The sequence below is a fragment of the Lissotriton helveticus genome, chromosome 4_1, assembly GCF_964261635.1.
Source record: "Lissotriton helveticus chromosome 4_1, aLisHel1.1, whole genome shotgun sequence".
NCBI lineage: Eukaryota > Metazoa > Chordata > Amphibia > Caudata > Salamandridae > Lissotriton > Lissotriton helveticus.
Window position 1 is genome coordinate 885,248,603 of NC_136063.1, and position 17,101 is coordinate 885,265,703.

At 43.8% G+C, this 17,101-nt stretch overlaps 1 protein-coding gene across 1 annotated transcript in view; it reads right to left on the reverse strand.

The window, feature by feature from the left end:
- The window catches only part of TMX3 (thioredoxin related transmembrane protein 3), a 210,833-nt gene that overhangs the window by 122,995 nt on the left and 70,737 nt on the right, over positions 1–17,101 (reverse strand). Inside the window, exon 7 of the mRNA XM_078687512.1 lies at positions 12,142–12,241. Within this exon, the coding sequence (XP_078543638.1) occupies positions 12,142–12,241 (100 nt within the window). The remainder of the gene's footprint in view (positions 1–12,141; positions 12,242–17,101) is intronic.

Here is a 17,101-nt window from a genome sequence, read left to right on the forward strand (position 1 = left end):
TCAATCCCTCTTGGCATGCTGTATAAGAGCCTGCAGATATACTGCATCAAACTCATGCTCAGGGATACTGTGTACACGTTCACAAAGAGACAGACTTACAAGCACACTTCTAGCCAGTGCAGAACATGTTTTTTAGGTCAAGCCTATAGCGGCAGCGCGCATGAGGTTCGTGGCAGCTCCACCCACTCTCCACCCATGTTTTTAATTGGCCTGTGTCATTGTCTTTCGTAAATGCTGCCATCTGAATGATTTTGAGGCTTGTTACTCCCTCCTTATTTTGGCCATGTCGTTATTTTTACCATCGCATGGCTATGGGACCCATTACTTCGAGTGTTAGGCAGTCCGTGTTATTTAGAATGTGAGCACTAATTTCTTTAAAGAGGTTCTCCTACTCCCCAGTCCCTCCCCTTGTCCGTGCCTTCTCACCCCCTCCCCCTGCCCGCACTTCGGTTGTCACTGCCCCCCCCTTCCCTCCAGTTGTTGGTGATGAAAGGCAATAGGTCTTGCGTAAATGCGAGTCCTATTGCATTGCAAACGCTTGTTGAATTTGCCACTGCTTGTTAACTCTATCAGACCTCATTAGCTAGTCTTTGATCTTTTTCTGTCAGCCTGCATCACACATTCTCTCACAGTGTTGTCTGTTTTCCATTTTGATTGCATGTCTTCCTTTCCTTGTTGATTTTGTCGGTCTTTTCTGTCCATAGGCTTTCCTCTGCCTTTCCCTGTTTCGCTCCATGTCTTCAACTCTCTTTCTGGCAGGAAGTGGTGTTGGCTCGATCTACGCTTGCGCCTTCGATTTCCTTGGATGGATTCCTTTGTAGCATACACAGGCAGAATGCCACGGCTTCCATGATGGAAGAGAGCGGCTTTCCGGGCCGTGCCTAACCAGGGAACAGCAGCTCCAGAGCCTGGCAGGAATTTAGCATGCCTGGCATCCTGCACTACATCCAGCACGAATGGGTGCACTTGGAGGCTGAGAAATGCTGTTAGGAGACGGACGGGCCGAGTTGCATGTAAGTGTGGGGCAGGTATAGCTTGGGGGAGGGGCCGAGTTGCATGTAAGTGGGGTAGGTATAGCTTGGGGGAGGGGTGGTTGACTCGAAAGCTCCCCTATAAACTACAATTCTGGGTAAGATGGGTTGGGAGCAGGATGAAAGACACCCTTGGAGGGTGCTAGTGAGGGAATAAGGAGGTTATTGGGGAATGGGGCAGGGGGTTGCAACAAAGATTGTCGCATAGGGTGACACCAGGGCATAAAGCTAGCCCTGTTGCAGATGATTAAACTGTGTGACTTCTCTTCCCTCTTTAAGACTTTAGTAAACTGATCTATGATCAGTGTGCTAATTTAAAAAGCATTTGCAATGCAATAGGTCTCGCATTTGCAAGACTTTCAGCTACTGGCATTGTAAATGACAATGCATTTATTTATCTGTTTAAAAAAAAAAACATAAATAAACGGCATTGTCATTTTCAATCCTAATAGCTCAGAGACTCATAAATGCAAGACATGTTGCATTGCAAATGTTTATTTACCCTCTTGCTCTGCACTACGGAAGGACGACATAGGGCTCTGAGAACGCAGTACGGCCACATGGTATCATTTAGCCAAGCACCTTCATAAAGAACATGCATAATGGCGAATATAAGTATTAGAAAATAAAATTAGTAGTTTTTCCAGGCGTTAATGTGTACAGGGAGTTTGTGCTGTAAGCAAGGTGCCCCGGTGACAATTGTCATTTTCTTTCACTGATTCATTGTTATTGTTGTGTGACTTGGCATTTATAGTGAAGACTATTTCCCTCTCTGGGCCTCTGTGAACTGATTCGAGAGAGAAGACACAAAACGAAGTCAGTGCCAACTCAGCCATACATCTTACTGACGTCGATACTCAGTGTAACATGAAATTGGATAAGAGCAACGTGTTGGTTGAAGCGCATTGAAACAGTAAATCTGTGGCAATCAGCACTATTAAAACATTTTTTGTACTTGCTACTACTGTTACTATTAATGTTTTTCAGTTTTTATTATCAGAACAATGTTACTTCAGAAACATCCATGGTCTTCAAGGCTTTGTATAAATGTGAATCAATACTATATATAAGTACGACCCCACTCCCATAGCTTACTCTGGATGTGCAGACTGCGATCCATCAATGCTAAAGCGCATCAGCCTCTTCTCTTTCTGGCAGTGGAGGAGGTCTAAGGCTCTGATCCCTGTTAACGACAACCACTGTATTTAATGATGGTGATGGGTATGTCTGCTGCGGTGCAAAACTCTACACACGCAGTGAGAGAGTGGATGCAGTGGGTGCGGTCAACCCCATTTTGCTATGAGGGGGCGGGTGGAGGGGGCCACTACTTCTATTTGGATGGATGAGATCCTATTCCCTCTATTCCATACCTTAAGGTGTCAATGCAAGGATTATGTAAAGCAATCCCCAATGGTCTCCAAATCTCCATGCCAACATGCTAAAGTAACACATTGGCGGCATATAACTGTGGGAGGCGCCAGCTGTTATTTTTTGGCTCTGCGATCGGCCAACGTCCGCCAATGCATACCTTGCAAGGGGAAAACAGCGATCCTGCTCCCAACCCATCTTACCAAGAATTGTAGTTTACAGGGGAGCTTTCGAGTCAACCACTCCTCCCCAAAGCTGTACCTGCCCCACACTTACCTGCAACCCATCTCTTTCCTTTCTTTCTCTAGAGCCAGGAGTCTGGACTCTAGTTCTAATCTCTTGGCCAGCTTTGCTAAAAAGCTGTCCTCTTCGTTGGGGCTATTACCAATGTCCTCACTGAAGCCTAAGCCACCTGTGTGGTTTCTAGGTCTCCAGAGGTTGATGCTTGGAGTTAAGGGTATGGGGACCCTCTCCTCCCTAGGGATGACGGGGGGGGGGATTATCCTCCACCTCCCTTTCCTCCTCTGACTGGTCATCACTATTCTCATAGGGGTCGTCCTTGGCATACTCAGCCATGAACTCCTGGAGCCATTGTTTGGTTGGATGCAGGCCCATTGGTATATTTTTAAGTTTGCATAACAACCTCAATTCCTTGAGAGACCAGTGTAAGTAAGGTGTGAGGTCGAGCTCCTCCACCAGGTCCTGCATGTTATTACCTTAACTAGTAGCGGCATGCCTTTGAAGCTCCGCCTGCCCATCCTGGGGGAGGAGAACTAGCACTTCGTCCCAGGATGCGCATTGTTGCAGGCCCAAGAGTGCGGAGGGCTCTCTACCCAGAGGTGCAGCAACATGTCTGCTGGGTGGCAGCCTAGGCAGCCTCTCAGTCAGGACGCTGGTTGTGGGATAGTTTCAGGGGGCAACTGTAAGTTGCCCTCTGTCGTGCACTTTACATTAGATCCCACACTGGCATCAATGTGGATTTAATGTGCTAACAAGTTTGATACCAAACTTCTCAGTCTTCAGTGTAGCCATTATGGTGCTGTGGAGTCCGTAATGACAATCTCCCAGCACCATATACTCTTAATGGCATCACTGCACTTAGTGCCCAGGAATGGCCCTGGGTACTATAGGGGCACAGGGCTCATGCACCTGTGCCCACATCACTGGCATAGTGCACCCAGCTGGAGGGGTGACTGAGGTATGCCAGGACAGTGTGTTTGTGGGCATGGCACACAGGGATGTGTGCCATGTCGACTCTCTGTTTAGTTCTGCACCAAGACACTCAGCCTGCAAAGGCAGTGTGTGTGTGTGTGTGTGTGTGTTAGGGTACAGGGCCTCTAAGGGTGGCACAATAAGTGCTGCAGCCCTTAGGGGCCTTCTCTGGTCACAGTGCCCTGGGTACCTAGGGTACCATTTACCAGGGGCTGACATGTGGCCAGAGATGCTAATTGGGTTTAGGCTTTAATGTAGTTTTAGGCAAGGAACACAGGCCCTGAGTACCTGATTGGCAGGCACCCAGGGCACATTCATTCAAAGTACATCAGCAATTCAGCAAAAAGTGGGCCATACCATGCAAGAAAGATGGCACTTTCTTACAGGAAGGGATGGCAGAACAAGTTCACTCAGCCCTCAATTGTGCCGCCACTACAGAAGGGGTAATAACATGGCACAATACTAAGGCTAAGGGTTAAGGGCACTCACACTTACATAAGAAAGACAGCATGGGAATGCTGAGGCACAACAACGTAGGCTCAAAGACCATTAGGCTCAGGTCTGTGGCCAATTAAGGGAGAAGGGAGAGAAACCATAGGAAACATGCTCTTCAATAGCAGTTACCCCCAACAGTTTCTTCAACTAACTGCACATCTCAAAGCTCATTTGGTGGCATGCTGGCAAGTGTTCGACCTGGCATCCTTGCCATGTTTTTTCCCAATTCCCAACTTTTTGCATTCAGACCCCTTTTTTCATACTGGCCTTAGGACTCTGAAAATCTACCACTGCTAACCAGTGATAAAGTTCTTGTATTCCGTTCTTAAAACATGTTAGATTGGCTTATACCCATTTGGCATATTTATTTTACTTGTAAGTTCCCTGTAAAGTGGCACTACCTCTGCCCAGAGCCTGTAAACTAAATGCTACTAGTGGGCCTGCAGCACTGCTTGTGCCACCCACTTAAGAAGCTCTTTAAACATGTCTCAGGCCTGCCATTGCTGCATGTGTGTGTGCAGTTTTAAACTGCCATTTCGACCTGGTAAAATAAGCTTTTTGCCAGGCCCAAACATTTCTTTTTCATACATACAAGTCACCCCGAGGATAGGCCCAGGACAGCCCAGAGGGCAGGGTGCAATGTAATTAAAAAGTAGGACATGTACTTTCAGGTTTTACATGTCCTGGTAGTGAACAACAGATAATGTTATTTTTCACAACTGCAAGGTTTACTTCTCCCAACCCGAAGGTTAGCACCACTTCAGTACAGTTCTGGACCTGTGGATACTTGATCAGGAAGGACTTCTGTGCTGCTGAAAGGACTGCTGCTCTGAAGTAACTGCTGCCCTACTGTGAAAACCTGTTGCTGCCTGCTCTCTTGCCTGGGTGAGAAAGACTGGAATTGCATCTCATGAACCCAGAATCCAGAGTGACTCCAAGGGCTAGTTGGCTGGCCTCCTGATTAGAAGCTTAAGGCTTATACAAGGCTTTCAACAACCTTGCACCTGGACTCTGCGATCTGTGAGATTACCCTGCGAAGTGGTGCCACCCCAGTCCTGGACTCTTGCAAGTGGGCTTAAGGTGCTCGGCCAGTCTCTGTGGATCCAGTAGAAACCGATGTATCTCCTCGGCTGCATAGAATGGACCTGTCACAAAAACTTGCATCACCACCACAACCCGCAACGCCTTCAGAGCTGCCAATGCTAGACGCACCTTGGTGCAGGCCCTCACATCACTCATCGACAGCAGCCTCGAAGACTGACTCCGCATCTCTGCCTCGCATCTTCTTGGAACACACGCATCACCCTGACTGCACACTGCATCAACACTGGACTTTGCATTACAAGCCCCCATAGACAGGAACCTAGACGATGACGCAGGTCCTGGCATTGTAGACTTCACTAATTGTTTCAGCTGCACAACCCTGTCCCCTGACATGGATCCTCACAACGCACAGCAAACTAGGATTTAAAGTACTTTTTTCAGCAGGCCTAACTGGGTCCCTATAGCTGGCCGATGCTCTATAACGGTTGGCCTGAACTTGTGATTTTGTCCTGGTCTGGCATGACCAGATATCCACAGCTGGTGGCTTTTGGCCCTATATTTACTAAAATCATTAAAATTGCCTCTCTCCGGTTCTGCGGATTGGATGGTCATCATTTTGGTCTTGTTTTATTTATAAAAGAAAGTTTGATTTGTTTAACTTGGTATGAGATCTTTTTTGTGTGGCTTTTTCACTTTGTTATTGTTTGAAGTGTTGTACAAATACTTTACATATTGCCTCTAAGTTAGGCCCGACTGCTCTGTGCCAAGTTAGCAGAGGACTGAGCATAGGTTAATCGGTGGTTGGCTCATGGCTCATGACTCACCCTGCCAAGGACTGTGGTTGCTCCTTGACCAGTGCTCACATCCCAGTTAACCAGCCACCCAATTTGTCAAAGTCAGTATGTGCAGGTCTCTGATTTTAGAAGTCTATCACAGTGCTCATCATAGAGGAACGCTGAGCAGTTGAATTCAAGATTTAGACTGAAGCAAAACTGATTCCCTGCAGTACAGGTTGCTCATCTGCTTTTATGTAGGGAAGACAGCTAAAATGTCCTCATGCTACTCAACCTAAGATGAATTCAATTAGGATATGCTTCCAGTCACATACAATATATTTTACTGGGGAACCAGAAATCCTCTTGTAAAGGTCTAAATTAAAAAAAGATCTGTAACTGCAAAAACTAGAATGCAATGTACGTCAATGTAATGTTGAAACGTATTACTAATGCAGTGCACTGCACGCTCTGAACTCTTACCGTGCACCTCTCTTCAAATATTGGTGTTCTCCCATTGCTTTAGTCCCTTGGAAAAGCACATTAAAGCAGTAAAGCTATGTGCCAATCTTGGTGGAAAACTACTTACAAGGGCATTGTGGCTAATGTACACATTTTGGTGTGTTCACAAAGTTCTGCAGAGTAGCAATTGCCTTTTGGTATGCCTACGCAGCACTTACAAGAGCAAAAAATGTTTGTGAATCTGGTTATATATCACGCATCGATATTGGAGGGATAAGGTACTGCATGCATCTTCAGTCAACTCTAAGATACAAGTAGGCTGGAGCTATTGGTTCAATATTTAAAAAATACAATTTAAATATTGCCCAAAACAAATATTATTCTGCAACAAGTTATCCCTTAACAGGGCATGAGTAAACACCATGTTGTTCCTCTTCTATATTAACCAGACATTCAAAACAACTTCCTAATATGCTCTTTTATATCACAAAGAAAGATAACCTTGGTATGGTTTATTTAGGATTTGTGATTTCTTTGCACAGCGAAGAGTTTGTTTTGCTCTATTTCTGTAAAATAGACATAACACAAAAAAGGCTTCTACTTCATGAAATGACAATTAAAATACATTGTTTACAGGGAAACTATGGACAATGAGAGTTTGATGCAAAACTGCCATCACAAGTTGTGATTACTTTAAATTGATAAATACTAAAAACAGTATAAAAGCACCTAAAGCATATTTCAGAAGGGATTTTTGATACTTTGCTAAGGTGAGAATCCCATCAAACAAGGGAGCAGTAATCCATTATATTAGAATTGTAGTGGTTAATTGTTAGGCTCGTCAGCCTCAGGGTCGTCTTTCCACATTCATTTTACTTCTCTTCAATTTGTGCTGAAATTCGTCTTTGTTGGCCTTAGGACTCTATGCACTTTACCAGTGCTAAAGTGCTTGTGTTAACTCATGTGAACATGGGTTGATTGGCATACAGCTAATTGGCATATTTAATTTACTTATAGAGTGATAGACCATATACACAGGGCCTGTAAATTAAACGCTGCCAGTGGCCCTGTAGAATGTATTGTGCCAAGGCCTACCACTGCAGCCTGAATGCAGTTTTGAACTCCAATTTCGACTAGGCATGAAAACTCCCTTGCCAAGCCTCAAAGTCCCCTTTTATTACATATAAGTCACCTCTAAGATAAGCCCTAGTTAGCTCACAGGTCAAGGTGCTGTTAAATAAAAGGTTGGACATGCATGTAAGTTTTAAATGTCCTGAGAGTGAAAAACTCCAAGATTTGTTATTCACTAATGTGAGGCCTAACACTCCAATAGGTTAACATTGTAGATTCCTTATTACAGTTAATAAGCTGTAGTTCATGTTTAGTACCTATATACTTGTAATGATAAACCCTCTTTAATGGTAAATTCAGGTTTTTCATTACTTTGTGAAAGTTAAAAACACTACAAATGCCAATAATGACCAACTCTTTTTTATACAATCAATTTTATTCTGAACACTATTTAATAATAGCGATCACGGGATTGTTTGTGTTTCCATTTTTTCTTTTTTGCTTCATAGGAATATTTATCATATACAGAAGCACACTTCTGCTGTATTTTACAAAAATGATTCATGAAATCCACCCCTGAGAGACATGCTACATACGGACAACATCGCGAATAGCCTATTGTAAGGACTGTCTCATCGCCCCTCCCCTATCTGAGGCTGGTGAACGTGCCGTATAAAACAGGGATTGGTCGACACTATTTGATGTAAGATATCTACATTCCTGGGAAAGATGCCAGAGCCCAAAGGGGCAATATAAAAGCACCAAAAACATTGATGTAAAAGAGAATGAGCTTTTGTTGCTCAGCTTCTTGCTTTTAATCGTGTGATAGGGAGACCCCAGTAAACAATTTAAACCGTACCCACAAAGATTTTTAATACCGGTCTGACTGTTTAACAAAGGGAGTACATAAATGTCAAAATAAGTGACATAACATCACCCATACTAAGGAACTCATAACTAGGAGACTGTACAACCAGCGGACACTTGCACTGGGAAGCATTTCAGAGTACAAAAAACAGAAAGTACTGATAAAGCATATCACATTAGGTAGGTGAGGATTTATCGTCCTATCAATGAATAATCAGCATTTGCTGTAGTAGAGCGCAGCACTGTAACACCTGAGGGTATCTGGGTGCTGGGGTGCAAGGTCTCTGTTGAAAAGCCAGGTCTTGAGGAAACTGCAGGTAGAGGGAAGAAACGGGCATGCAGAAAAGGCAAAATAGAGGGCAGAAAAAGCAAAACGGGGCAGAAAAGTCAAAACAAGGCAGCAAAACGAGCAGAAAGGCATAACAGAGGGCAGAAAACCGAGTAGAACACCAAACACAGAGTAGAAGACTACAAAAAAGGAGCAGAAAAGGCAAAACGGAGGGCAGAACAACAAGAAGAAAAGGCAAAACAGCAGGAGAGGGCAAAACAAAGGCCAGAAAAACGGAATGGAGAGCAGAAAAACAAGCATAAAAGGCAAAACATGGCAACAAAACTAGAGGAAAAAATGCAAAACAGCAAAAAACAAGCAGAAAATCCAGAGCAGGAGAGGGCAAAAAAACTAGCAGAAAAGCCAAAACGGAGCAAGAAGCGAGCAGAGGAGGCACAAATAGAGGGGAGCAGGTAGACCGGTAGCAGAGAGGGGCAGACTGTCGGCAAGCTAGACAGGAGAACTGTCGCAGGGGGAGCTGGCACGTGGGCCTGCTCAATGTGGTCACGCTGCGGCCCCCATTAAGTAGGTTCTGAGACGAGGGCAAGGCGCTGGGTGGCAAAAGGAGGGAAACAGAGAGAAGAAGAAACTAGCTAATAAAGGCAAAACAGAGGGTAGATAAACTAGAAGAAGAGGCAAAATAGAGGGCAGAAAAACAAGCAGAGAAGGCAAAACAGGGGGCTAAAAAAGGAGCAGAGGAGGGCAATACAGAAAAAGAAAAAAGCAGAGGGCAGCAGGTAGGCAGCAGAGGGTAGCAGACTGTGGGCAAGCAGGACAGGAGAACTGTTGTAAGAGTACAAGAATAAAGGGTAGCTCAGTAACAGATTTTACTACTAATCGCAAGAGTGTTGTACTTCCTGCATGTTTATGTCCGCTTACACAAATTAGACAACAGTTGTTTAACCCCTTCACTGCGGGGGTGTTTCCCCCGCTGTGCTGGGGGGCGGGGGGACACCCACATCGCCCCGGTGCTCCGGTGCTCATGACGAGCTGAGCTCGTCATGACCGCGCCCGTTTTAATGGAGTGCTGAGCAGAGCAGGGAAATCAGCCGAGCGTGCGAGCGTTTCATCAAACGGGCGCGGTCATGACGAGCTCAGCTCGTCTTGAGCACAGGAGCGCCGTGGCTCATGACGAGCTGACCTCGTCAAGAGCACAGGAGGGGTTAACACCTCTCACTCACTGTTTCCTGTGTTGGCTTCCTGTGTCGTACCTGTTCTGCATACATGAGAATATTGTGATTTTGCTTCTGCTGCCAGTTCTTAACTTATTATTTGTGTTAGAGAAGTTTGCACTGCAGCCATCCGTGCAATACATTTGTGTTGTGAAACTCATTATAAAACTTTCCACTTCCCATAAGAAAAAAGCAATACACAATGTCAATGCTTATTTTAACGCATGTGAGTGAAAAAGAGAAACCTCACAAAATATGTGAGCAGAGTTTGCTATTGGATTTATACATGAAACAAGCAGTTTTTGAAATAGACTAGGCAACGTTGTAAAACGTTAAAACATTGTTGACATGTGGCTCCATGTTAATGCCTCGCCAAGGGCAGTAAGCACTTTCTAAATAAATACAATGTATAACAACACTGCCCACTTTTGAAATTTTAGCCAGCAGCACTTTGCAGGCAGATGTTTTGTTGCAATAATAAAAATGCTAAAAGCGAAACTACAAGGCCCGTCCCACAATGCAACGATCTATTGGCGGAAAAAAAAAGACGGCATCCTATGTCCTAGACCCAAAGAAAGAGTTGTGAATTTGGGACATAACATTTAGTTGCTGACTGTCTGCCCTTTTTTCTTGTAGGTCCTAGGTTAAACAGCCCCGTGGGGGGAGAGGGCACAGATAGCCTTGCAGAAGAAAATGCAAGCAGCTCCACCACTCCTTGGAAAACAGCTTGCTAAGAGGACCTTTTTTTTTTACCAGAACAATGCAAGAATTAGCAAGTGTCTAAAAAGAAAGACAAAAGAACAATAAACCCCCTACACTCCTCTTCTTCAGCCCATCCTTGGGTGTTTCCGCGATTTTGGTAGCGCGATCACAACACCGCTGTGTTGTACTCTACTCCAACAAGTGCCGCACAGGCTGCTGGTGCTGTCCCGCATGGCGCGCCAGTGGTTTCTAATGTTTCATTCCTACAGACGTTTTATAAACGGTCAGCGCTCTGTGTCACCAGGGCTTTTATCAATCAGTTACAAAGAAACCACAGAAAGAAAGCAGCAATGCTGTCCGTGCCAATAAATAAAAAAGTAAAACATTGGTTATTCTGGGTTGGTTTTAATTTTATTGGTACTATTTTAGAGGTGGTGTTCTTAGTTGGCAAATTTAAGGAAAAAGAAATATCAGCTTTTACAGGTGTACAGGTCAGCATTGCAGTGAAGAACATCAAAGTGCCGCAATAGTGAATTTTCATCACGACACAGGCCATGGATTGATTGGGTCTAGTCACTGATTACATTATTTTCAACAATAGCTACTGGAATAAACACTTGTGCCAGAAAAGGTTCTATTTATCAGACTACCAGGGTGAGAGTGGTCACATGGGTAACAAATGCTTTTTGAGCACGGTTTTAGCATTTTTGATACTTATAAACTTTGTTATGCCGGTTTACTTTGGGGGAACTAAAAAAAATAAAAAATCAATAGAAAAATATAATCACTGTAGGTTTTCTTCTAGGACTTGAGAAGATGTCCCACGTTTAGGTGAATGTATATAAAATCCCAGGTGAATCCACGGAGATATATGAAAACCTATATCTGAATGAATAGGTCTGCCCCTTACTTGGCGGGTTTCGGGCTGGATGCATCTACCAATTTATGAATAGATCACAGAAACTTATTTTCTTTATTTAGAAAGTATTTTTCATGAGAAACTTATTTTGCACGCCGTTAACTGTGGGGATGTTGCTTTCGACATCCAATTTGCGCATGCACTCTTGGCTTTATTGGCATTAAAGTAATGCGATTACATTTAAAATAAGAGTGGGAAGTTTCATGAATACCTGCAGAGTTACAACTTGGGGTAGGTTTTTAATCATTCTCTCATTGGCTATCCCCTTTCTTTCCTGAAGGCACATACACATCCTCACGCCTAACTTAAAAAGGCTGCAAAATATCTGCCATACTTGTGGATTTTCTGCAGGAGTAAATTCCATCTTCAAGTGTAAATGTCAGCAAAGCCGGATTCGTGAATCTGGAACTGCGATTTCCGCAGATGCCATTTTTGTGCAGGTAAATTAAACTTTAAGTTGCAAAAAATGGTTGCAAATTTGGCCTTTGGTGTTTGCTTTTTCATGGACCGATGCTGTTTCACTCCAAGAATATACAGCTGCCACAGACTGATCACCTTCATAGGGATGTTATCCTGAGAATAACTGTTGAATGTAAGTTTGCCATCAGACCAAGCTGTTATGATGCTAGAGCTCTGAAAAACTATGTCTCAGTCTGCTAGAAGTCTATGCCATATAAAACATATTTTACTTTCTAACCTTCAGAGTCGATTCCCCACCAACATACAAGAACAGCACACGATGCCTCTTCTGTACATGATCGAACATCTGCTGACTTGGAAGAGGGCGAATCACAGGCCTGAGAAAGAAAAGAAAAAAAACATATAAATGAACAGACCATGGACTTGGAATTGTGATCATTTCTCTTAACTGTGCTTTCGTCAGTCCGAGGCATCCTGGAAACAAGTTCCGGGTAGTGACAGTGAAGTTATTTCTTTGGTTAACCATCTACTAAGTTCTTTTGTTCACAAGGAGAGTTTTCATATACATACCAAAATAACGTGAGTCCCACAGATGTTGTACACGCAATCCTGACGTTGCACAGGATGTAGAAAAGTCGAACATTATTTCTATGTTACCTTGTTCTTGTACAGCACACCAGCCCCACCTCAACTAAGGTCATCTAAAATTTCAATTGGTTTCTCTGTTTCTTTCCATTGAAGCTTAAAACAGATGAGACCCTGAGTAACACACTGTTGGGTGCTCGGTGTAGCACAGGTGGGCATGTTTGTAGATGTTCAAGAAGAGGGGAACTGGATACCGATTGATAGTATGAGTGATGGAAAGGAAGACACTGCCATCTCCTATGGAATCTGACATGTTGGCAGTCTTGAGAAAGTGTGACATTATTGCATATAATATTTGATGTTATGTTGAAGCCTTGTAGGGAGATGTGCTGCCATTTATCCATAGCAGTCCTTACTGATTTGCAGAAATTGTTACAGACTTGCTGATAGTTATACAGAGAGAACTGAGAGGGGCGCTGCAGTGTGTAGAGTTACACCGGAAGGGTGGAAAAACAGGCCCAGTAATCCAGATGGATTAAATAGGATTTATGCGACTTTTATATAGTATGATACTGCTTACTTCTATACACTTAAACCAAATCTGGAGGATAACTATTGGTACAGTAATTCTATTTGACTTATTAGCAGAACCCATGCCAACTTTTAAAATCAAGATTCATGTACTCCCTCAAATCTTTTACATGCTCATAAAAGCTTCCAGAGAGGACCATCTCTCAATTGGATCAGGTCATGCCCAAACTATAGTGGCACAATTCCCATATTGGGTTGAAACTCTAAACTGTTGTAAGGGCCCGGAGAAACACGGCAGACCAGGACCATGAGTTTATCATATACAACTACAAATAGAAAGGTAAATGAGTCTCACCTGTAAAACGGAGGCACAGATCTATAACAGTTGTCCACCATGCAAACCTACATGCGTCAACCAACTTAGAATGCACTTACCTTCACTGCAAGAAAAAACATTACAAGATGGCCACAGCTCATGTACAGAGATAATCTGGGAAAACCATTCCGAAATAGCCTCCTTGCCTGTGCACACCCATTCTTATTCACAGGCAGACATGTTTGTATGGTTTAAAAAGCATTTAGATATGGGCAGTCATCAATACAATGGTGGGTGCAGCAGAGAGGGATTGGGGGATTTTAGTTTTTGTAAACAAAGAGACCTGGCAATGGGAAAGTAGGGGTATTGCAAGGCCCTGAAGTCATGAGTAGAAAGATTCAACTCATCCAATCAAAGAAAGTTGGCCCTGAAAAACTTCTTGAACAAGGGATAACACAAGAATAGGGACGCAAGCTACTGAACCAGGAATAGGAAACAGACTGACAAAAAACATTGAATCATAACTAAGGGGCACATTGAAAACATATTTTTACATTTATATAGAATATAGTTGGTCTGTAGCCAACAAACAGCTAAACCTGTTGGAAGGCAAGACCTAAAAATGAGCTTGCCAATATATTGAAAAAAAATTATATTACACAATAATGAAGGTTTGATGCCCTGCTATGTGCCTGCAATATAAGTAAGGTAAGGCTATATTTAAGATTTTAAAATACCCACTGATAACATAACAACCATCACTGAAAAAACGATCTATAAGTGGTATTAGCCCTTTAACAGTGAACTGAACTAAATCATCTGAGAACAATAGGTTACCTGAAGATGACTGGTCTGAATTCACCTTTGGGAAGACATGCTTCCTAGTTCATTAATTTAGTAATTGCAACACCCGTCATTTACAGTGCCATGAAACTAAAACTTTGCAGTACGAAAGCATTACATAATTAATGCTACATCACACCTTTGCAAGAAACATGACCCATCACATGATTTAATCAAGCAGCATATTTTATTCTTGCGCATTGACTCGTATATTGTAAAGTTAATGATCAGAAACAACAAATAGGAGTGCTTTAATACAGCTTTCTCTGCTGCAGTTAAGTGGTTCGCTGGCATCATAACTGTTAACATTACACAATGCTATGGCACTCAAATTATCAGGCTCACAGGAAGAAACACTGTTGTTGGACAGCATTGATTCCAACTTGTGAACTCATTGGGTATTTTACATCTATTTATAAAGCGCAAATATGACCAAAATGTTGGTGTCAGAGCGCTGTACAACCTAATAAATAGCATTAAATATGCAAGGAACAAAATATAGATGATTTGATGTGTTGTACTATATTGCATTGCAATATTTATTTAGCACTTACAAGCCCCATGTGGGGCACTGAAGCATTTGCCTACATGGCTTGGCAGTTCGGGCAGGACTGTTCCCATGAGGCACTGGGTCAGACTGATTTGCATATTGCCATGTCTGAACTGGGGTGGCCGAGTGGGCTAAAGAACGGTGATGGATCAAACCCAGATCTTTTGACTGGGTGGGAGTGTTTGATTGGTTCAGATGCTCCGTCCATCACCACCCCCTTTTGTACCGCTTTGTTCGCCATAAGTTGGCAGGGTATGCTCAGGCGGGAGTCCCTTGCTCACTTTGCCACTGGATTCAAGCAAGCCTGGCTGAAGACGGCTGAAATGCCAGAAACCGGTCCTAGGAAGCTTGTTTCCGGTCCAGGGAAGGCATGGCTTGGCAGTTCGGGCTGGACTGTTCCCATGAGGCACAGGGTCAGACTGATTTGCATATGGCCATGTCTGAACTGGGGTGGCAGAGTGGGCTAAAGAACGGTGATGGAGCAAACCCAGATCTTTTGACTGGGTTTGAGTGTTAGAGTGGTTCAGATGCTCCGTCCATCACCACCCCCTTTTGTACCTACATGGGTAACAGGACACCATGTAGGGGTTTTGGTTGGAAATGTTGTTTTGTCTGTTTTGATCCTATGTTGAAAGTGATTCTATGTCATTCGTGATGACCACCATGTGCGATTATCAAGTTATAGCGTGGAGGGTGAATCAGTGTGAGAGGTTTATAGTTTTCAGTTGCCGGCAGCTTTAACCAGCTCTGTTGATTGATTTGTATTATTTACAATAATTATAAACAGCTTAGCTTTTACTGCCCTGGGTTGTCCATTCTGAGATATTTTGTTTAAAGTTTATGATCCTGAGGAGCAAATGTTGGAAGGAGAAAGGGTGGAGATGCAGTCTGGACATACAGCAACAGTTCAAAGCCTGCATGATGAGTATTGCATTGCATTGTTTTGTACGGGTGATCATAAGTGCTTCTCTGCAGCATCAGGAAAGCAGAAGAGGCAGTGGATAAGGAGAAAAGTGTGCCAGCATGCCCACCATCAAGAAGGTCAATGGATCGGTAAAGCACCAGATCATATTCTTGTGGTTCTGAGCCCTGCCAAGACATGTCAGCCATCACCTTTGCCCAGGAACAACAATCTTGGTATGAGGTACCTACATTCTCTGCTCTCTTGCCTCTGCTAGAACAGCACTGTCAAAAAGCACTCTGGTCATATATCCCTCTAAAGGAGAGGAATCAGCAGCATTGCCCGTGGCTCAATCTCAAAGGAGAAATCCAACAGAAGAGCAGGGCTCACAACTACAGAGTGTATTTGCTGCTTAGCTCGTTCTGCAGAGCTGTAGGGTTGAGAGCTGCATACTCCACGACTGACCTCTCACAGTAGTCGGAAGAGAGATGGCAAGTGTCAGTGACTGCATGAACAAAAGAACAAGTTACTTACCTTTGTGTACGATCTTTCTGGTGAATCCTCGATCTAACCATTGGTTCCTCACCTTGTGATTAATCCCCAGAAGGCAGATTGGATCCAGAAACTTTCAAAGCAGTACTCCTGCATGCCACTAGGTGACATCAATGACCTCGGGTGCAGTTCAAAGTAGGCCAATTGTTGCCACTCAATCTCCAAGCAGGAAGCTACAAAGTGTGCAGGCCTGGGCGTAATTCCCTGATCTCCTTGGAAGAAATTACGCACACTAACGTGGTTTTCCAGTTGCAGCCGCTGTAGGGGTGGGGGACTGGGCCACATGTCTCTACTGTCCATGTTGTCTTTTAGAGCCAAAGATTTGGCCACCAATGGCTCAAACTCTTTTCATTCTGGAAGAGGAGTCAGGTACTGACAGATGGGCCAACTCCTACTGTGGCCAGGGAGAGGGCCTGGCACCGGAAGGCCACACTGGTACCCATGACACGTCCCAGACAATCAGTCATGTCTAAGCCACTATAATCCAAATGGCATGGGTGTAACGGCCGAGAAGATGACTTCTGAGTAACCCCCTTAGTCCTAAGCATGGAGTAGCGACTGTTGGGATGTCAAGTCAAAACAGGGAGGAAGTGAAATTGAAAGGTATAAGCTCTGACGATCAATCAGAAACTCCCCAGCATCCTCCATGTATCGTGAACCTGCCACCAGCAGCTACACCCTACACAGTGGTTTTGGCAAATGTTCCCCCTTTGTCTCATAATGTTTTTGAGCACTGGGCGGCGTTAAGGAACAAGTTAAGCTTAAGGACTGGTTTCCATAATTCTCTCTTTTCGAAATGTAAAATGGCTCGTAGAATTGGGTGGGTTGGCCCCTCAGTCAAGTCATTTTGCGGCGACTGTGTTGTGCTGACTTTTAGTTCTCCTCCTCTCATGCACACAATTTTGCAAAGGGGTAACAATGGGCCTAGCAATCTTATTGATATACATCTCTTACCTCTG